This window comes from Sciurus vulgaris (assembly GCF_902686455.1).
Source record: "Sciurus vulgaris genome assembly, chromosome: 8".
In the NCBI taxonomy this organism is placed as follows: domain Eukaryota; kingdom Metazoa; phylum Chordata; class Mammalia; order Rodentia; family Sciuridae; genus Sciurus; species Sciurus vulgaris.
In genome coordinates, this window is record NC_136468.1 from 97,318,010 (window position 1) to 97,340,606 (window position 22,597).

At 41.1% G+C, this 22,597-nt stretch overlaps 1 protein-coding gene across 6 annotated transcripts in view; it reads right to left on the bottom strand.

Annotated features, from left to right (window-relative positions):
• Positions 1-22,597, bottom strand: part of ELMO1 (engulfment and cell motility 1) — a 565,675-nt gene that overhangs the window by 27,437 nt on the left and 515,641 nt on the right. For all 6 annotated transcript variants that reach the window (XM_079151165.1, XM_079151164.1, XM_079151167.1 and 3 more), the window contains 2 exons: positions 15,133-15,296; positions 7,285-7,397 (listed from right to left, as the gene is read on the bottom strand). In XM_079151165.1, the coding sequence (XP_079007291.1) occupies positions 7,285-7,397; positions 15,133-15,296 (277 nt within the window). The remainder of the gene's footprint in view (positions 1-7,284; positions 7,398-15,132; positions 15,297-22,597) is intronic.

Genomic DNA, 22,597 nt, shown 5'->3' on the forward strand with positions numbered 1-22,597 from the left:
AATAAGGTCTTAGTTTGTTCTGTTAGGAATCCTCTTCTCAAGCTGGAAGGGCTCAAGGGTTGTTGAGCATTGGTACTGGAAGACAAGGAATCAATAAGGCACAACAATCAAAGAAGATTATTTGTACTCAGAATATTTTAAGGGGAGAAAAGAAATTTAACTGGCACACACAGTTTAGTACACATATGAGTAAATTGCACAACATTCATTTGTAAGATATATTCATTTGTGAGACTTTGAAATATTTTGCTGCTTATACTTTCAGGAGAAATGTATTCATCCAACAAATAATTGCAGTGTAGCTGCTATGCAGACAGCATTCTACTGGGTGTAGCAAGAAATCATTAGAATGAATGGCAGACATGAGAGAGAAAATAGAGAAGCTCCAGGGAAAGGAGTTCCCTCAGTTGTTCATGGTGGCTAGGAGAAAGATGGCAGAAATACTGGTTTCCCAGGTCTGAGAAGTAGCGATAAAGACAAATCAGGAATTTGGGATGTAGTATATGGAAAAATAGGAAAGAGAGGATCTCCCGTGCAATATCTTCTTGTGTTCATAAACTGTCAGGGAACAGTGACTACTTATCAGGGTTCCAGCAGGCAAACAACCATCTTCCCTGCAAAGCTGCCATGGACGCTTAGTTAAAAGAAACACAAAAGTCCCCCTGGAACTCTGCCATAACCTTCTGGTATGGCATTGACAGAATATCCTTCTAGGAGTTTAAATTCTCTTGATTTATACAACACCACTCTCCCCTGGGTTCCCTCCTACCTCTGGCTAATTCTCTCATCTTATACAAATTTCTCTTTCTCTGTCATCTTCCAAAATGCATCACCAACATAAGTGAAGTGTTCAGCTCCTCTTCACCAAACAGGAAGTCTTGGATGGATGACAGAATACTGGAAGAAGGGGCTGCAAGGCTGACAAGCTTGCCTCGACTAGTAATCCAATCAGCCAGTATGGGGGTTGAAGGCTGGAGTCCAGCTTCAGCCATGCATTTCTATAGAAGGTGGGGCTGCAGGAGAGTCCAGCTGTCAACTACCACCAGGATCACACACTGACATGTTGGTGGAGACAACTTTGGTGTCAGCCACCAGCAGCAGCTTGATTTGCAGTTTCTTTTATGGTAAGAAAAATGTACTTTTTCCTTTCAAAACCCAGCAGGATGTTACTAGTTCCTCAATCCCTCTGGGCAATGAAAGAGTGGATTCCGTCACTAAAAGCAATTAGTAGGAAGTGATGAGAACATTATCAAAGATTGTTTACTAGTGTTTAAGGAGAAAATAAGCATTAATATGGAGGTCTTCTAGTCAATTACAAACGAGAGTATGTTAATAGCCATCTCTTCATTCTGAAACTCAAAAACATGGAGACAATTTTGTACTTCAATCTTTTCCTCTGTGTGTGTGTGTGTGTGTGTGTATGGAAAGGATCAAAAGAAAAAACTGGTTTCAAAGTTCAGAAACTTGGTAAGAAGGGATAATTAAAGCTACCCCCAAAGTCACATAGATTATTATGGAGCTAATAACCATTGACAACTAGAATTCTTGCAGCGTTGTCCAACAGAACTTTCTGCAGTGATGGAAATTCTCTATATCTGCTTTATTCCATAGTGAGGAAATACATTTCAAAATTTCCTTCACTTTAATTAACTTAGCTACAGGTAACTGGCCATCATCAGGTCTTTAGGAGAGACTGGCAATAGCTCCCATTGGTGAGGGTGACATGCTGGTCATTCTGTGAGACACAGAGCACAGCCAGAATCGAGTCCTGATGGATTCTGCTAGGGAAGCAGAGAACATCCTTGTCTTGGACATAGAGCTCACAGTTGGCAGCTGGCTACTGACCCAGAGGGCCCCTAGAGTCCTATGTTCAGGAGGCAGAGGGTTTATCCAAACTACCTTCTTAGAGCGCTTTCACTAGGATTTCATGTTTATCCTAGGCTGACCTAAAATGTGCCAAGTTTCACTGTGTTTAGGAGAAGGTCTGCTTCCTGCCTGAGATAGAAACATTCCAAGTCATAAAATGGGAAGGTCTCAGCAATGCCTTCAAAGGAAAATGTCACCTTCCAGGTGATGAGATGTGCAACTTCTCTGTTGGTTCAGTAAAAGAGAGGCGAAAAAAAAAAAAACCCACACAGCTATAGATAGAGATGAAGGTCAGCATACCTTTCAAATCTTTCTCACTTCACTGCATGTTCAAAACCAGAGAATTTAGAACTCATTCTCCCTCGAGACAGCTGTCTCTTCTCACAGCTCATGAATTCAGAGGCACAGAATACATGCAAATGTTACTTGGGATACTTGAAATCACACAGACCTGGGTTACACATCTGGTCCCAACACTTATTACCTGGGGGTCTTGGTCAAATTATAAAAATGCCCTGCTCTTCATTTCTTAAGTAATGGTCATAAATTCATGAATAAAACACATGTAAAGTACATATGAAGTCATAAATGCATGAGTAAAATTCATATAAAGTATCCATCAAGCATCTTCCACAGGGTTGGCTGGTTGGCGCTCAATAAATCATCAAGTCTTCCTGCTTTTCCATTCAACGGTGGTCTCTCTCATCCACACTACAGGTCCTTCCACATTTGAGAAACAGAGGTTATTCATTATTTTGATTTATTGAAAAGTACCTCTTTCCTGAAAATGAACTAGCATTTTACTTGAAAAATATGCATTTATTTATATCTACCTTTTTGTTAAAATGAGTTACAGTTAGGTTTAATAAAATATTTAAAGGAAATTTCAATCAAAGATAGAGGAAGAAATAGTCTGATGCCCCAAGGGTTTATATGGTACTGTGTCTGAATATCCCATTGAGTTCCAGGTTTTCTGACTGGGCCACAGAAGTCAAGTAAAGAATATCCTATTGGCACAAGTGGGGAGGCATGCCTATTCTTTGGGGGTGGGATTGGGCAAGTTTTATCCAGTGTTGAATTCCAAGGTCATTTTGTCATGCTGCTCACTGAAATGGACAGTGTCCTGGATAAAAAAACAACTTTCATGTTATCATTTCATGAAATGCCTCTTAGTGTTTAGCCCTCATATCTTATTAAGACCATTTCAATGCAAGTGATTCTGAAAGACCATAATTTCTGAAATACAGAAAGCAGAAGGCAGATCCTGAGACTACAGATTTTCATAAAGCAAATAATGGCCTCAACACAGACATCTCCTGGGATTTCTTTTTTGCTCTCTTCTATGGGAGTCCAGGGAACCCAGAAGCAAGGTAGAGCCTTGGATTCCATGGTAAGGACAGAATGGGGAATTTGGTATGTAACTCCAAAAAAAAAGCCACTCTGCCTCCTGTGTTTAAAAGTCTATATTCTGAGTTACTACAAGTTAAAATTAAGAATACACATCATTAATGAATGTTTGATTAATGGGTCAAGTACCGTACTTAGTGCAAAGGATGTATAATTTTATTTAACCCCTGAAACTATTTGATGCTAACCAGGAGTATCCCTGCTTGATAGGAGAGGAAACAGAAGCACAGAGATGAGAAGCTTGACCAAAGCCACCCAGCTCTTGAGTGAGGAGGCAGGGTCTTGAATCCAGCTTCACGTGGGTTACTGCCTCCCATTTCTAACATGCCTAGTATTCCCAGAAAACCAGATTTGTCTTGTTTGCACCAAACCATTCAAGCAGCAGAGCTGTGGATGAGAAGGGTAGAATGATGGGCAAGAATCAACCAAGGGGTCTCCCTCCACATGTGGCACAGGAAAGGACCCTCTGCTTCTCCCCTTTCCAGGGGCTGGAAGCTCTTTCATACTTTCCTCTATGAAGTTAATTACTTACATCCACTCATCTGTGTCCTCCTCACTGTTGGACAAGCTTAAAGGGAGTGTGGGAGTGAGGCCCTGGCTCCTACACAGGCAGCACCTGTTCTTTAACTTGTCCTGACTTCTGGCAGGGAGGTGTCCCTCCCAATGTGAGATCTCCTGTGGAAGCAAATTTCTCTTAAAGGGATTAAAGTTGATTTTATGTCACATTCTCATTAATCTGTGTAAATCTAAACGGAATGTTTTGATGGGTGATAGGAAACCAATTTCAGCACAGTCTATTTTGAATCCCTATTTTTAAGCACAGAATCAGTCATCCATTTTGAAATCCACTTACCAAGCATTCAAAAGCCTCCCTTTCTGCATGTGGAAGGATGATCTTGTATTAAACACAGATGGTTGTGTTCCCTAGGGAGCTCAGCTAATACATTTATCATGTAGATGCTAATTTTTGTTGTTCATTAGGTAGCTCATTTCTAGAAAGTTGAAAAAAATTTTGAGATAAGGGCTGAACATTTTTATTTAAACAAAAAAAAAAAAGCTGTAATTATTTCATCTAGAAATAGGATTATTCTGGTAAGTCTCACAGTGAAGCAGACTGGAAGGTTAAATTAAATTTTAAAAATTGGGATTGAACCTGGGCATCAGAAGAGGTGACTGTTGGTATTGTTCTATTTGCCATCTCTCATTCCCAGACTTCTGTGCTCTTTGCTCAATGTCAAATAATTAAAAACTTTCTAAGTCACCTTGATGGGAGCCCTATATCCTGAATATTGCTCTTTCCAAAGGCAATAAAATCAGGGCATATAATGGACTATGTAGCTGACTGAGTTCTCTGAGCCTCCAGTGCTATCCTCCCTATAGATGGGAACTTGTGGCCCTGAGAGGTGACATGTCCTGTTTGAAGACACCGAGGTGGTTAATTGAAGAGCAGAGAAGTCTAGAACCAAATCTATTCACTCTCAGCTCACTGCTTTTTCCCTTCCTAATCTTCCAGAATAATAGTGGCTGCCTTTTGTGTTGTTTTTGAAAAGTGACATTCATGAGCACCTTTCTTCCTTGTAATAACCTTAGGAGATGGGTATGATTATCTAAGGTAAAAGGCACCCAAGTTCACATGGCTGGACAGGGGTGGAGGCAAGCCATATCACCTGGTTCCAGTGTCCTCTTCTGGCCACTGTGCCATCTGTCTTTTTGGAACACCAGTAACTCTGACATGATGCTCAATGCCAGGTCTGCAGTGAGTAAGGAGGGCATGAACTCATCCTTTGGTGGGTGCATGGGACAGGTGCACCCCCTTCCACTGCTCTTCCTAATGTGAGCCTTTCTTGTCCCAGCTGTAACTTAGTCCTTTATTATTCTGCCCTATTGGGGGCTGTGCCATGCAGACGGCGCCAGGATGGCACCTGGCAGTCAGCCAAAGGTTGTCGGCAGCGAGGAGGTTAATTGACATAAGCACACTCAGGTGATTTATCAGCCGAGCACCCCTGATGGTGCCTGCTCGGACATCTAGCGTCTTGCCTAATCTTTGCATAAGAGGCATGGCCCTACCCTCCGCCTCCTGGAGGGAATATAAGCGGGCTGTAGGCGGAAGGTGCGAGCGCCACAGCGAAAGCAGCAGCTAGCAGCAAGAGGTGGAGAGAAGCCACTAGCAGAAAGGAAGAAGAAAAGGCAGCAAGCAGATAGAAGCAGTGAGTAAGGGAAGCGGCAGAAGCAGATCGTAGAGCGGAGAACTGAGAACACACCTTTAGGTTGCAGATCACAGATAGACAGATCGCAGTACGTGGACACATCACTAAAGCACCTTAGGTAGACGCACCCTTAGTTCACAGGATGCAGGACGCACCTTTAAGAAGAAGCTGCAGAAGCCTAAGAAGATATAGAGTCTTTCTCTCTTATGCAAAGCCTCTCTCTCTCCTCTCAAAGCAAGTAAGCTTCATTTCCTCTATCCTCAATGAACAAGCAAGTAAGGAAGCAGCTCAGAGATAGAAGTAGCTCAGTTTCCAGTCCACCACCCATAAGACCCGCGCAAAATGTTGCTGCAGGCATTGACAAATACCTGTGGATTTGGTACCGCAAAGAGCCAGTGACACTGCCCCTTTTCCTCTCCTGTGGCCCAGCATAAGGCTCACTCTGAATCTCAATTTCCTTCCTCCAGGAAGCTCTGCCTTTAGAAATTCCTCGATGTGATTTTTAATGGCAGCATTAAAATATTTCAAATGTACTTAATATTTAGTACTGAGAAGTTAAAGAGAATGGCCAGGGAAATGGGTTGAACACAAACACAAAACATTGATTGTCATTAGTGGTCAGCTTTGTGTCTGAGCAGGGCATCCGTTGGGTTTCCAAAATATCTGCCAGAGTTTCCCCTGGGCTGTAACCGATGTGCATCCTTAGTACACCTGTTAACGCCTTCATGCATTCCTGGCTCTTCCTCCATCTCTTTACCTCTCCCCAAAACTTATTTTTCAGTTTTATTTTCTGGCTGTTTGTTTCTAGGGCAGTTTGATAGGGATAACTTCCACTATACAATAAGCAGCACATCAAGAGAGCAAGAATATGTTCAAGGTGGACAAACAGCTGGAAATACTTCCCAGTTGTGGGATCTCATCTACCGGCACCATTCACTGGACGTTTTCAGGTCAAGAGATTGTAAAGACAATTCACAAATTAGTCTTGAAAATTATGGAAACTGGTTCTACTTCACCTAATTCATTTTTACTCATATTCCAAATAAAAACCTCTGATCTGGAAGAGAATCAGTGTTGGGTATTTGAGAACAAGGGCCATCTATGCTGAAAGCTCTTAGTTCCAATTCACTGGTGGGTGCCAACTTGCCTGATAGCACACATTCATGGTAAGGACGGACCATGGAGCTACGGAGGACGAATCCTGCTCTTCTGTGACTTTGGGCAAGTTACTTCACCCCTCAGTGCTAAGTTTCCTTATCTATAAATGCAGCATTATCACAATAGCTACTACATAGGGTAATTGTGAAAATTAATAGCATTAATACAGTAATGCATTGCATGATAATGGGATACACTCTGAGAAATGTGTTGTTAGGTGGTATCATCATCATGAAGTACCCTTACACACAAACATTGGCTACAATGTTGCTAGTTGATAAAACCTTATGGGACCACCACTGTATAAATGGATCATTATTGACAGAAATGTTATGAGGCACGTGACTGAATAAACAACATGTTTTGAGAGAAGTGTGGCATATGGTAAGCACACAGTACACATTAGTTATTGTTGACACCAATAGCTTTCTGTCATTAAATGACAAACAATGGTTGTTCAGTTCCATGGGCCTTTTGATAATTCTGGACTTGGTTCTCCCCAGGTAGGCATGGAAACAAGGACTTACCTGGACTGCTATTTCTGTCCTGAGAACAGTGCTGCTAAACCAATATCATGCCCTTGTGATATCTCAGGGAGCAGGCCACTGTTGACCCAGTTCAAGCGTAGAGTGTCCCCAAACACTACCTTGCCTCCGCCGGGCGTTGAGTTTCCTAAAGCAGGTCCCTTCCACCAGACGGTTCAGGCGTTGTTGTTTGATCAGCTCTAAGATTTCTGGTTGGATCTTCTCCTTTAATTCCCTGTTAGAGAATAAACACATGTTCCACCGTGTGCCTTGAGAAAGAGGGATGGCCTGATTGGCATCACAGGAAGATGGGCAGGGGAGTGTGAGCCTCTCCCTTTCATGAACCCATCCCAGACCTGCCAACTTGGTGCTTCAGAGAATCATTTATTAAGTATCAGTGGCCAGGGTTATCTGTCACTATGGCATGACAGAGCCTCTGACATTTACAGTCTATCCACAAAAGTGCCAGTGACTTTAATGATGTTTTTCCAGAACAAAGTATTCCGTGAAATACCTTCTTTTATTTTACGAAGGCACAGATATAACTAATGCAACAGTCCAGGACAGTAAATCCCTGTCCATTTTTTTTCCCTTGCAGAAAGTTAACACCTAGATTACATTTGTGATCTGATCAAACAGGATTATCAAGAAACTGTGTGATTGCTATTCCATAGCAAATGTAACTTAGGTAAAACATGGGATTACTTTTTGCTTTCCATTCCATCTCTCACAAGTGGGAACCACATATTGTCCTAGATTCTAGTCCACAGAGATTGAGATAATAATGGGATAAATTAAACATTATTTGCATCTCGTCTCAGGCTAATAGGATGTAATTTAGTTTCAGATGCACTATGCTACAAAGATATTATGAAAGAGTGCAGTGGGTTTCCTACTTTTAAAGAGTTTCTTTTTTTTTTTCATTTTTTGTTGGTTCGTATTAGTTATATATAGCACTAGGATTCATTCTGACATAAATTATATGCATGGAATATAATTTGCTCCAATTCAGACCCCAGTACTAACCCTTCCTCTTCCCCCTCTCTCTCCCTGTTCCCATTCCTATATGCTATTGATCTAAAAGAGATTTTAAGATAGGAAATTCTATGTATTTTAGCCTAATAAAGCCAGAGATGTTCTAGCTGAAGCTGCACATGGAGACACAGAGTCCAACCCTCAGAGCTATGCTGGAAGTATTGGCTGGAACACAGAGATAGAACTCAGAAGACTAGAATCATAGTCTAGGCCATGCCCAGGACTAGGTTTTCATGGAGCTCATCTAAGTCTTAGTTTTCTTATTTGTAAAATGAGGCTAAGAATCTTCCTGAAATCAGACATAACTTTCCTATGTTCATATATGAACACACAATCTCAGTGAAAGTCCACATCGTGTACAACCACAAGAATGGGATCCTAATTAGAATAATTCATACTCCATTTATGTGTAATACGTCCAAATACACTTTGCTGTCATATATACCTAAAGAAATTAAAATTTAATACTTTAAAAAATTTAAAAAATAAAGGAGGAAAAAGAGTTTGATCATAATGTTTACTAAATTCTGATTTATTTTCATTTTTTACTGTCATTATTTATTTCATATGCTTATGCTTAAATTTTGCATTTTTGTTGTCAATGTTTTATTTGGAACCTATTTGTAGCACTCTATCATGTGAAAAATATAACTGGAAAAAATTTTAAAAAATAAATCTTTCTGGGAAACTGCTGTGACTCCCAGAGGAGACAGGGTGAGTGTGGTGTCTATAAAGTCTGGGTGGGAATGCAAGACATCACTGATTTTGCTTTGGTGATCATCTCTCCTTTCCTCAGCTGAAGCACTCCACATGCCCATGCTACACTGGACGTTGAGACCCATTATGTTCATCAGTTTCAGCTTTGACTTTGTACTTGCCCTGACACTGGATTACAGACAACCTGTGTGCCTGATGCCCTGCCCAATGGGGAAGGCAATGATGCTCTCCAAGCACCTGCCCTGAGTCTGGTAACATGTTATGCAATCTAACTGACACACCCTAAACAACTTTTGAGGGCAGGCATTAATATCATCATTCCCATGTAACCAAGGGGGAAACAGATCATGGAGTTTGAGTATAGGATAGGGTACAGACCCAGGTCTGCCTCATGCAAGTGTCTTCTCTTTAAACATGAGCTAAAAAAGATAAGATTTACATGAAAGGATTCAGCCATCTAAGAGGGTATTCTAGTACTGCACTAATACATATTTGGTAGCTGATTCAACCCTCCTATCATTTGATGATGTTCAAAGTGAATACTTATAAAGCATAATATGAAAATTCTGCCCTAGTAATAATATAGCTTGGAACATTTGTAAAGGTTTCTCTACACAGGTCTCTTAGGGTCTCATCTCGGGCTTTCAAATAGCTGAAACTATTTATCATCAGCCTTCAGCTTTTGTAAAATGGACTCAGTAAATTGCAGCTTTGATGAACCCTGCACTGAATGGAGAAGAAGGTGAGGAATCGCCTGAGTAGTCACACACAGCAATAAATCACTGCTGCTGACTTCTAAGTCCAGGCGACTGGGGTGGAGGGGAGAGGTAGAGATGGGACCGGCAGATGAAACCACAGAATGAGTTTTCGAATTTCAGCCACTCTTAGGTTATAAATGTGTCTTTAAGTAATAGTTTCACTAGGCTGGGTTAACTTTTTAAAAGGGAAAGGAAGATGCAGAGACTAGAGGAGGAAATTCTCAGTAATTTTAACTGATGGGTAAGACTCAGATATTCTTGTCATGGCATGCTTCATTACAGAACCATCCTCAGGGGACACTACTATCAAAAGTGAATCTGCTGCTATAAAAGTTACCAGTTTTTTTGTTTTTAACCCCAAAGTCTCCAAAACCTGATTGAGCAATGAGGGAAAATGAGCTAACATTTCTTTTTCTAATGGATTTCTTCTTTTTTTGTGATTGGACTCAGAGCTATAAAATTTGCACATACTAAGAAAACAGTACTTCCTACACTATGCTTCTGTGGCTGAGATCTGACCTCCTGGGTAACTTAGATAATAACAGTATGGGCTGCAAATGGGTTTTGAAATTCTTAGCTTGGGGTTGGTGAGGCTAGGGTCATGGGTTCAGTGACTCTGCTTTGATAGCTACTCCTCTAATTCTACCCAAAGATTTTGTAAATAAAAAAAGGAGAAGGAGGGATAAAATAGTGTATGAAGAGGAATTCAATCTAACACCATTTCTGGAAAACAGTTACAAGTCCAGGTCCAAAGAGGCCACTGCAATACACAGAAGACAGATAGCACCATTAGAGCAGTGAATTCCTTCCTCAACCTGGAGTCTGTCCACTGAGCTACTACCCACTGTTAACCTAGAACAGGGGTTGGCAAGCTTTTTCTGTTAAGGGTCAGACTGTAAGCTCTTTAGGCTTTGTGAGCCATATGGTCAATAAGCAAATAAAACTTACTTTACAAAAACAGGTGTGGGCACATTTGGCCAAAGAGCCAAATGAGTTTGTGGCTCCTTGGTCTAGAAGCAGTTTGCATAGACTTTGGGCTAATCGACTGTGTCAGTTTCATAGAAATTGATCTGTTTTTGTCTTGATACTGAAGGGACTCAGGATTTGGTCCTTGAACATCTTTTGTTCTTTCTATATCAGACACATGACTTTAAATACCAACTTTACACTGACAGCTTCCAAATTTATTTTTCTAACTTAGACCTATCTGATGAACTTCAGATTCATTTGTCTGACTGCCTGCTTAGAAGTCTCACAGTTTTGACATGTGCAGAGCTGAACTTCTGATCCCCTTGTCCAAATCTGCTCTACTCACTCTGTCTACTCACTCTGTCCTTTAGTTATTCAGGTCCAATCTTTGAACTCATCCTTGACTCTCCTCTCTTATAACTGCATCTAATCCATCAGGAAATAACATTGTCTCTTATCTTCAAAATATATCAAGTTCATAGTAAAGATTCTAATCACTTCTCATCACCTCTTGCTTGGATTATTGAATGAGCTCCCTTAGATCCTTCCTATTTCCAAACTTGTTTCTTTACATCTGTTCTCAGTATAGCACATCATGTCAGTCTTCTGCTCAAAGCCCTTCAATGGCTTCCAACAAGACCCTGTGTAATCAGACTCCTGACTACCTTTTAGAGACCTTGCCTCCTATTTCTCTCTTCCTTGCTCATTCTGATCTAGACACATTGACTTCTTTGCTATTCACTGAACACTAAGATCTGATCTGATCTCAGGGACTTTGCAATGATGGTTCTCTCTGCCAAGAATATCCTTCTTCCAAATACCAACATGGTGTGCTCCCTGAATCCCTTATCATCCTAATTAGACAGATCTACTCTAACTTGTTTTCAAAACTAAATTCTCCATTCCTCTTATACTGCTTTATTACCCAATGAATGAATTCCTTCTTAATATGATGCATCTAATTTAACACATGTATTGTCTATTTCTTCCCATTAAAATATAATCTACATGGGGTGGGGGTTGTGTCTGAATCATCAACACAGGGAAGAGTGGCTGGCATGTGGCAGACCCTTATTATCAGTTGAGTGTTTAAACACTGAACATTGTATACCTGACCAGACCATCAGGTCTGTGTTAGTTATGGGTGAGAAGGGTGTAGGGAGGATGCAGATGGGCAGCATAGGCATTAGCTGTATTTCTGGCTCTGTTTGCTTTCACTTTTCTTAGCTCATCTATGTGTACTGTGCTTCTGAGACAAGGTGAGGTATGTACAAATAAAATCACGGTATCAGTTTTACCATTTACAAGTTAACAGTATCACAACTTGTTAAACTTTTCTTTTTAAATAAGAGTGATCTTTCCCTTGAGTGGATATTACATGCTTTGCATGTGCTAAATGCTTTTTATACACTACATTATTGAATCATAATAATGCAATGATGTAGACACTTTTACCATCTTCATTTTTAGAGATGAGGAAAGGAAGCTTAGAATGGGGTAGGTAACTTGCCCAAAAAGACACATTTGTAAATGATGGTGTTGGAATCTGACCACAGGTGTGTCAGCTGCCTGGTCCAGGTTTCAAACATTTTCTTTCCCAGTGTCACTGGTTGATTGTCATTGCCTCTTACTTGCCTCCACAGCAGTGTTAAATGATCTATTTTCAGACTATTCAAGCTTTTTATCTCCATTAGTTGGATTAATTGAGTAGATGGACTCATCTTCTCTATTGAGTTATACTAAGTAGGTAATAAAAATATCTCCTCTTTAAAGTAATTAATCAAGAACTAAGAAATAAAACAGAACTTCTTCAACACACTGAATAAATATTCCCCAAAGAGTTGTTTGCATGGAGTTTACACTCGTTTTTAGGAGACATACTGTTTTTATAAAAATGGAATGTGCGCAAAAGGGATCTGATGGGGCTGAGATTTGCCACTGTGCTTGCTGTGTGAGGCACACAGAGGCAGCCATGCTAAGGAAAGAACCCTGTGGGGATGAGGTAGTGGCATTCTGCCCCATGGCCAGTGGAGTTCCACACTGTGTGCTCTGTGGAAGCCCACCTATGCTTCCCAGAATCAAGCACTGAGCAGTTTGTGACAACCTTCCTCACCTCCATCCCCACCCTCAGCTTTTAAAGCCTGGAACAGCAGAGGACCAGGTGTCCCCAGCACCTTGGGCAGGGCCTGGCATGGAGAAGTTGCTGAATACCTGTTTGTTAAAGGAGTAAATGAACAAAAGCATGCATGATCTCCCTTCTGTCTTGGGTGTCTTAGATTTATCAGATGAGCCATGTTGGCAGCATTTAGATTTTATCCACAATGAGTTTCTATCTAGTAGATCACGGAAATAGACAAAACATATCCTGGTTCTTTCCTGCTGGTTCCAGAGACTGGGAGAACAATCCCTGGACTTCCTGTTTGTGCTATAGCTTCTATCACCTCTTTATTATTTTACTGCAGCTGTATATACCCAGAGATCCAGTGGGGCTGTGGTGCTTTTCAGTCTCAGAGTCAACTAATGATGCAAAAGCTGTCTGTGTAGATTTCCTCTCTATTTGCATCATTTCCCCTTACAGAGGCAATGTAATAGGAGTTTCTAGTAACAAAAAGGAAAGAAACTTCCTAACATGACAAGTGGAACCCTGGGAACCGAAGATATAAAGGCAAAGCAGAAGCCAAGTGTTTACTCTGGACATGCAGCTGACATTCTTCCTTGGAACAAAGTCATGGTCAAACATTAATTTGGAATCACTTGGCTTTAACTGAAGTGATATTAATTTAGAATCACTTGGCCTTCACTTAAGTGATTCCTCAAGTATCCCTTTAGGTTTTATGAATTGTTGTTGAAAGCAAAATAAAGTGTCCTTGTGTATGTTCATCTGCTGAAACAGACACTGTGAAATGCAGCATTTCAGGAATGTGGGACCTAGACAGGCAAAGGCACCACCATCCCTCCTTGCAGGTAAAAAACCCACATCTGCAAGGGGACAGTAACTTATTCCAAGTGTTTCTAGCTGTTGCCATCTTCTGACTGAGGGCCAAGGCAATATCCCAGCAGCCTAGCCTCTGCTAAGGCTGGCTGGTACACAGCACCGGTGTGACAGGGTTTACAGTGGTGCTAGCCAAAGCCCTCTGGAAGCATTTCCTGCTCTCAGCTAACTAATGCCCTGCCCTCCAAAGTCTGTAGTTCTACTCTGCAGTTTTTAATGGTGCTTAAGATTTGGAACAAACATATACCTGATATTATTACTGCTTGGCTGTTGTCTTTTCAGACCTGTGTACTTTCTTAGCTTCATTTCAGTCTCACACATGGCAAAGAAGTTCTGATGGGGCAAATGAAGTGGTCGTGGAGGAATTAGCAGACTAGAGTTCAAGTCCAGGATCTCCACTTGTTAGGAAGGCTGTCACCTCTGTAGACTATATCTGAGACTCTGAATGGGAGCAAGACCCACCCATCTCAGGGATGCAAGGAAATGAAATAGCATGAGGAACGTTTGCAAAATTCCCATGCATTAAACATGACAAATATGAGAGGAAGAAATACATGAGGTACAGAAAGAGAAAGAATCAGGAACAGAGAGTTAAGGGTAGGTTGAAGGTGGGCTTCTGAATTACACCTATGTTATGAGTTATGAGTTGGCATATTCATATTCATATTCATATATATATGTTCAGAAGAAGCTGGGCTATTCTGAGGACAGATGAGAATTAATGTCACACATCTTTCCCCTTTCCCACCCATTCTCTATTTTCTTTTCCATAAAATATAAGGGTAACAAAACTGAGTTCTTAGAAAAAGACATGGCAAGAGATGAGGCAAGAAAAACAGTTTTCATGTTAGAGGTTCAGAATATTTTAAAGATGGACGTACATGAAATTTTTGTACCAGCTGCTTGTGACATTAGATGCAAAGTCCTGTACAAAGGAGATCTGTTGCCTTCCACCGTGAGCCTGCAGGTTTAAAGCTATAGAGTGACATAAGATGCTCAATGCCAACCGGGCACGGGGAGGGTGGATCTCTCTCTGCCTCTCATGCTCTCTCTCCACTCACTCACACATGCACTACTTTGGGGTTCATTGCTTTAATTATTGGTGGGTTTCACTCTGGCTGGGGTGGGATATCTTGCCACTCAAAGGGCACCTATGTAAAATACAGTTTCACAAGCAAACAAATTTGTTCCAAGTGTTGGAAAAGGTCTAGAACTTCTTAGCTATAAATCCCTGGAGGATTGCCAGTAACTGGGCCAGCTCCTGGTTTAGATCCATTCTGCCAGCACCTGGCCCCAGCATCCCCTCAGCTCAGCCCACCTGCTCAGCCCTTCCTCAAGGGACTGCCAAGACTGCTTTACAGAATTGGAGATCATTTGGAAGGTCTTCTGTTGACCTTCCCTAGTGAAGTCAAGACAGCTCATTTGGGTGATAGGCATTCACTCTAGAAATAGTGTGTCAGTGCCTTCGGGGACAAGGATGTCAGAAGTGGGAAACTTACAAAATAGGGCGAGACTGGAAATCTTCCTGGTTCATCCTCTCAGACTGGCGGATTTTCAGGATCTCAGTGTAGCTCAGGTTCTGCAGTTTGCTCTTGAACTGGTCCAGGGAGCTAGGCTTGGTTGTAAGTGCTCTCATAACCTGCTCCTTCACCACCTGCATTACCTGCAGATGAAAAGAGAAAGATCATCACTTTCCTGGGGACTATTGTATCCTGTTCAGAAATGTCCTCAGGAGTTGATAGCTAGCTCACTGCCTCTCCACAGTCACTGCTACATGGACTCTCAGCCCCAGCCTTAAGTGTGCTTTTCCAAAGAGTAAACTTCCATTATGTGCATCTTCCATATTACCTTGTCTACCTTGTCTTTTTTTTTTTTTTTTTTTTTTTTATTAACCACAAGGAAGGAAATGGACTGATTAACTTGGAATGGAGGAGTTGTTGGTTGGAGGCTTGGGGAAGGAGGAGTGCTCCATATGTTCCACACATTATGTGACTGCTGCTGAAATACCACTGTAAACAACGGAAACTCAAGAGTCAGAAATGAGCAAAGGTCAAACCATAGCTAGCAAACCTGCCTGCTAACTATTTTTTACAGGAGAAAATTGCTGAGACAATTAACGGTGGAAGTTTGGTTGACATCAGTTGTAATAAATGTGTACAGATACCCACATCTTCCAGTCCTCTTTCCCCATGTTGTTAGGCCCTGAGTGTGCATGAAAGTTATGCAGTTGGTTATACGCATGTGGTCTAAACAAAGAGGATTATTAAATTAGAATAGGCAGATCCCATTGGAAACCTCAAGAAAAAAGAAAATGGTGATTTGCTGCCTCAAGACAGGTCTAACTCACACAAAGGCAATTAACCATTGCCTTTATGAATGTGGATTCATCTTCATCATACACAAGAAAGGGAAAAAAAAAAACAAAAACAGAGAACACAGAGGACATCCATGGGATTTGTAATCTTGTAGATCTTTTGATCCTCCATTACAGATGAGAACAAGTGTTATCCTTCATAAGATGTCTGCTATGTGCTGGATGCTATGATACACACACACACACACACACACACACACACACACACACACACATGCTCTTTGTTTACTCAAATCTATAAGGTGGATATCAACATCATCTCTACATATGAAGAAACTGCTTTGGAGCATTAAGAAATTAGTTAAAAATCACATAGTTGGTTGGCATGTGGCTGGGATTTGATCATAGATTTTTAAACATTCTACCTACATTTCCACTCATTCCACCATTTTTTATGTCTTTTGGAAACTTAAAAATTAGACAAAACCAGGAACTAGGGTTGTGAGTCAGTGGTAGAGCACTTGCCTAGCACTGGGTTCAATTCTCAGTACCACATGTAAATAAATAAAAATAAAGGTCCATCAACAAGTAAAAAATATTTTTAAAAATGAGACAAAACAAATATGTACCTCTTATCCACCTAGTTGTGTGCCCAGCACTTTGCTATTCATCATCTCATTTAATTCTCCCTCTAATACAATGGACCAGGGGGTGTGATTACTATTTTAAAGGTAAAGGACTGAGAAAAGATTGACAACTTGCCCAAGATCACACATCCTTGAATCCTAAGAGATCAAGTAGCCCAGATGGATACACCACAGACTTGATGTTGAACAAACATGAATGAAGTATGGTCCTTGCCTTCTGTGAATTGATGTTCTAATGAGAGATGAGGGCATGGCCACAGATCATCACAGGGGAATATGGAAAGGACAGAGAATGATGGATTTTGTTGGTGGTGGGGGTGGGCATTTCATTGAAGATGACATTTGATATGGGTTTTAAAGGAAGAATGGGTATTCTGTAGTGTGGAAATAGATGAATTCCCTGGAATGTCACCACACATTAGCCACTTTGAACCTTGGCTACATTTAAATTGGAACCAGTTACATAAGCATCATTTCATGCTCTCAGCAGAAAGGCATAAAGGAAAATTCCCAGTTGACTTTCCCCAATCTGCTTCTTTTTTTACTCAAGCAAAATGCTAAATTTGGGATGCATGACAAATTTTGAAACAGTGACCATCTTACACCGTGCTGCTTAAATGGTGTTCACTGTAGTCAAGTCTGGACTATAAGACTTTGCCATCTTATGTGAAGGGCACCACAGGGGAGTCCCTTTCCCCATTTAGAGAGTCTCAGAGTTGAGGAAAAAAGGTCGTTATTGCTTTCCAATGTTATCTGACCTTCTGGTGAGAGGGAGAACATGTAATAGAGATAAAGAAAGAGTGAAAGGAAGAAGGATTTTTAAATATCAGATTAATATTGAGAGAGCTTTTGAATGCTCCCCTTATTTTATAGACAAAGAAACAGAATTTTAGAGGGTCAACTGATGCCCTCACTTCACAGGTTTCTTAAGGGGTCGTCGCAGGGATGACAGTTTCCATGAATCTAGACCCAGCCAACAGGACTAATAAGTGAGCCTGTGACTTAAACTGACTAACTCACATGCTTGCTCAGACTGCTCTGACCTGACCTGAGATGAAAGTATGCTCTTTGCTCCTCAGATTGAGAACTATAAGACCATGTCCCTTAATATAGGAGAGTGGAAGATAAGGAGACCAATGCCAACAGAAGAAGATAGAATCAGGATCCTGAGAGAGTGTTCTTAGGTTAAACTTTATCAGGTCACATGAATCTTTTTCTCCCTCCTAAGATAGTTTGAATGGTATTCCTGTCACTTGAAAACACAGTAATATATATATGCAACGAAGTCCAAAGGAGCACCAAATTGTGGGGCTGAGGTTATCCAGACAGAGGGAGAAATAGGGGGAAGTTGGATAGAAACAATGAAGTACCTCGTGAAGAAAACACCTTTTAAAAAAATCACCTTTTACTTAATGTGTGCCTGCTTGAGTCTTTGCATGGAAAGGATGATCTGTTATGGAATGTGGGGAGCAAAACTCCTACTTCTATCTCATGCTTAAAATCCACTCTTAGAACTTCATTACTCTAGCTTAAGACTTTGATCCCTGCTAGATGCAAGAATGCATAGTAGAGAAATCCTTAAATCCCCCTAAATCACACACACTTCAATTTGAGGAAAGTATAGAACCTTTCCTAAGAATAGGTTGGGTGATTGGGAGAAGAGACTACACCACCATCAGGTTCCAGGGGTGGGGGGGAACTAGCAGTGGGTCTAAAGCACAAAACAGAGGCTAGTGGAGTCCAAAGGTAACTCTGTGTATGCCACTTCCCAGTTTTGCTTGGCATTAACTTTGAAAAGGTCTATTGTTACTCTGTATGCTAAGGAAAGTGACCTCAGTGAAAGATGTTATTGTTTATTTATTTTTAAATTTTTTTAGGTGTTGATGGACCTTTATTTAATTAATTAATGTATACAGTGCTGAGAACTGAACTTAGTGGCTCACACATGCTACGCGAGTACTCTACCACTGAGCTACAACCCCAGCCCTCTGTTATTGTTTATTTTAAGAAAACAACACAGTGTTATGTAAGTCAAACACTCCTCTGTGCCTTTGCAAAGTAATTTCTACAACTCTTATAATAAATGGTGTTAAGTCTCTGTGAATGTTCCATGTGTATAATTTAAATCAAGACATTCATAACCACCATCGTTAACTTTGTCCTCGGGAAAATAGCAGACTTTTTACTATTTGTTTGAAAACCCTGCAGAAGGTGTTGCAGAAGTGTCAGCAAATCAGCAGAGTTATACTTTGTAGTTACAGCATGTGCTTTACCATAGACATCAAAGAAAAGAATGCTCTTAGAATCTGCACTTGCTGGTGGTATTGACGCCTTCTTCAAGCAATGTCTGCAACATACCAGCGTATGCTTCTGAACTTTTCTTAGTACATGTGTGTCTCTGTAATAATGTCATATGTTACAAAAATGTAGGATTCCCACAAGATGTTTGTACTTCAAACAGAAAAATTTTGGCTGCCTGGAAGACTGGATTAGAGAATGGAATCAAGATTGTTGCTGGCAAAGTAGTTTAACTGTGCACCTGGTTTCATTGTTGTTCTTTTAAATGTGCTCTTGCATCTTATTCCAAGATCAGCTGAGCCTCTGTATGTTCCAGGTTTAATCACTTCCCTGATCCGGCCTTAATGCCCACAATCTTCATCCAGCATCATTCATCCATTCATTCAACAAATGTGTTTCCAGCACTTACTTGGGGAAGGGCACTGGGTGACACGGGGAGCCTTGTATGGAATGAGCTCTGAGTCTGGGAAGGTGGCTCAGACACACATGGCCCTTACCCAAGGGAGGAAGGGATGTTACAATGGAGCAAGAGGCTGTGTGTTCATTCCACAAATATTGAGCCCCTCTCAAGTGCCAGCAGGGTACAGCCTGGGAACTTTGGCTGTGGCTTGAGGAAAGGCCACAAGTAGACACATTGAGGTGCAGGGGAGAGGCCATTCTTGGGAGAAATAATGTGGTGGAAGGCTTGGAGGGAGGAGACACAACTGCGAGTGGGGAGGGGTATATGCTGTTCTCCTTTGGATGGAGAAATGAGGTGGGGCTCCAAGGTGTAGCTGAAAGGCAGGCTGGGCCACATGGACAACTATGATGAAAAATTTGGAATTTTTGTTTTCTCTAACTACTGATAGGTTACTAGAGGATTTAGGGTGTGTGTGCAATGAATTCATTTAAGCTGGCTAGGTCACCTATGAAATAGTCATTTGTGCTCAAGTTGGGGTAAGGAAGCGATGTTAGAGAAGAAGTCTTCAAGGCTGAAGCAAAATTCCTGCTGAGAGTTGGAGGATAAATGGGAGTTACTCAGTGAAGGAGAGGAAGGGAATTCTAGGTAGAGGGAGTGGTGAAAGCAAAGTTAGGGAGGTGGGGAGTTCACGCTCAGATACTTAAAAAATATGCTTTTTGGAGTCTACACCAGCAGCTTTCCACAAACGGTGGGTTCTGGTTGCATAGGACTTTTCAGCCACTGGAACTTGCCACACTGGCTTTTTAATAAGGCTGTATGTTTCTTGAAGTCGTGACTTCCACAGGATACTCAAACTCTCCAATACTCATTGTTACCATCTGTAAACTAGGAATACTAACAATGTAGAATTCATGGGATTGTAAATGAGATGATGCCTGACACTTCAGCCAATGCCATTTCCCCCTTCCTCACTGTATTTTGCTCACTGTAAAGTGGTAGTAATAATAATAATACAGAATTATTAGAATTATATAACAAAGAATTACTGTGAAACATAAATATTAGATGCAAAGTATCTCATACATCGTGGAGAATATCGCACACCAAATAATATCCATTCCCTTACCCTCCCAGAAGGAAGATTACTTAAATCAGAGGTTTTTCCTATAAAGATACCTTCTGTAGGGTGTTCTTAGATCACATTTGCATTACCTGTGAACCTGCTAGAAATAAAACTTGTTGGGCCCACCTAGACCTGCTGAATCAGAAGCCCCAAGTGTGATGTCCAGCAATCCTGGTTTTAGCAGTCCTCCAGATGATTCTGATGCTCAAGTGTGAGGACCATTGATTTCAGCAACATTCAGCTCTTTTTCTGAGCCTTCAGTATGACATTTATGCCCTGGAGTGATTTGGGGTCATATTCTTCTCATTTGCCTTGTCAGAAAGTAGTTAAATTTATTATTGGTGTGCCCTTCACTGGGTCTAGATCTCTAAATCCCCAGAGGGTAGAATCTGTTTTCTATTTGCACTGTGGCCCATAGTTTTGAACACAGTAACTTCTAGACTACAATAATGAGTTATATATTTAATGTCATTAAAGACTATTTAATGTCAAAGACTCATCTATAGAATTAAACAACAAATATGTCCTTAAAAGAGTGATAAGACGGTTGAGAAAGTTTTGTAACATACTTTTGCAAAGCCCAAAGAATGGTGTCTGTGGCTTGGGGACGGTATGTTAGGGTACCAGAGGTCATTGTGGACCTCCAAACAAAGCTGAGCAGAAAGGGGTGATGTATGGTTGGACAGAATGCTTCTGGGGAAGCCACACGGTGTACACTACTGGGTACTGCCATTAATGGGTGCAAAAAAGTATAATTTATCCCCACCTCAGAGGTGCCCATTAAATTGATTTATGTTCACAATGAAGAGAAAAGGTTGTCTAGTGGAAGACAGATGCCAACACAGTCCAGCTTAAAAACAGCTCATGTGGGAGACAGTTTTCAGCACTGGACCATTTTTCTTCTCAGGAATGCTCCTTCTACAAAAACAAATGATAAAAGAAAAAGGAAGAATTCTGTTTGGAGAGAATTCTGGGGAAGGAAGACCCTAAATGTGTAAAGGATAATTTCCCAGAGGCCGGGGATAATTTGGGGGCTATACTGTAAGTGTGGAATGTGAAGAAATGGCCTTGTTCAGAAAAAGTACTGAGAAATTAGGATAAACATTGGTGAGTCAGCTGGCAGGGACAATTATTGACCCAAAGGCAGGCTATCCATTGATTCTTCCCTGCCCCGCCACCTCCCCAGAGAAATCTTTAAAAAGCAAGCTTATTATCCCAGTGACTTAGGAGGCTGAGGCAGGAGGATCACAAGTTCATGGCCAGCACCAGCAATTTAGCAAGGCCCTATCTCGAAAAAAAAAAAAAAAAGGCTGCGGATGTGGCTCAGTGGCTAAGTGACCTTGGGGCCAATCCCTGGTACTCTCCCTCACCAAAAAAAAAGAAAGAACATAAAATTAGGGAAGCTTCTGGAAAATCAAGGTGGTGTCATTTTGCAGTTTTGCCATTGTTAGGGAAAGGATAACTTAGCCAGGCCATGTATATAGGACATTTTGCTAAGTGGTGTCAATTGCACTACGAGGAAGGAGAGCAAAAATAAAAGTGCTCTCTGGACTCAAGAGAAGCATTGGAGTTTTCAGAATTTACTTTGGGGCAGAGAGACGGAGGGTAGGAGTGGGGGAACTTCTGTTGAAGGGCAGGTTGTCAATATTCTAGGCTTTGCTGGTCCTATGGAGTCTGTTGCAACTTCGATGTGTCAGAGTGAAAGTAGTTGCCAGCAATGAGTAAATGAATAGGTGCAGCTGTGTTCCAATAAAACTTTATTTACCAAACACAGGTGGGGCTGGATTTGGCCTGCAGCAGCAGTCTTGCCAGCCCTGGTTTGAGGAAAAACATGGCTTTGGAGTTAGTGTTTATACTGAATTCTAGCTCTGCTACACACCACTGGGCAAATGGCTCAGCTTCTCTGAACCTCAGTTTCCTGATTGATACAGTGGAGGTAGTTATCTTTAGTTACGTTTAGGAGATGCAGAGCATTAAGCCCAATACCTTATGAGGTTCCCTCTTTAACCACAGTCCTAAAGACAGCTCATCTAAAGAAAATAAACTTCCTTGAAGCTTGCAAACAAACCTCACATTCTCACGTAATGACTCCATGTGTTCATGGAACACACAGGGCAATTCATGTTTACATGCAGGTTCCATTCAACAGAATTGGTTCCAATAGATTACAGAGTTATTTTCT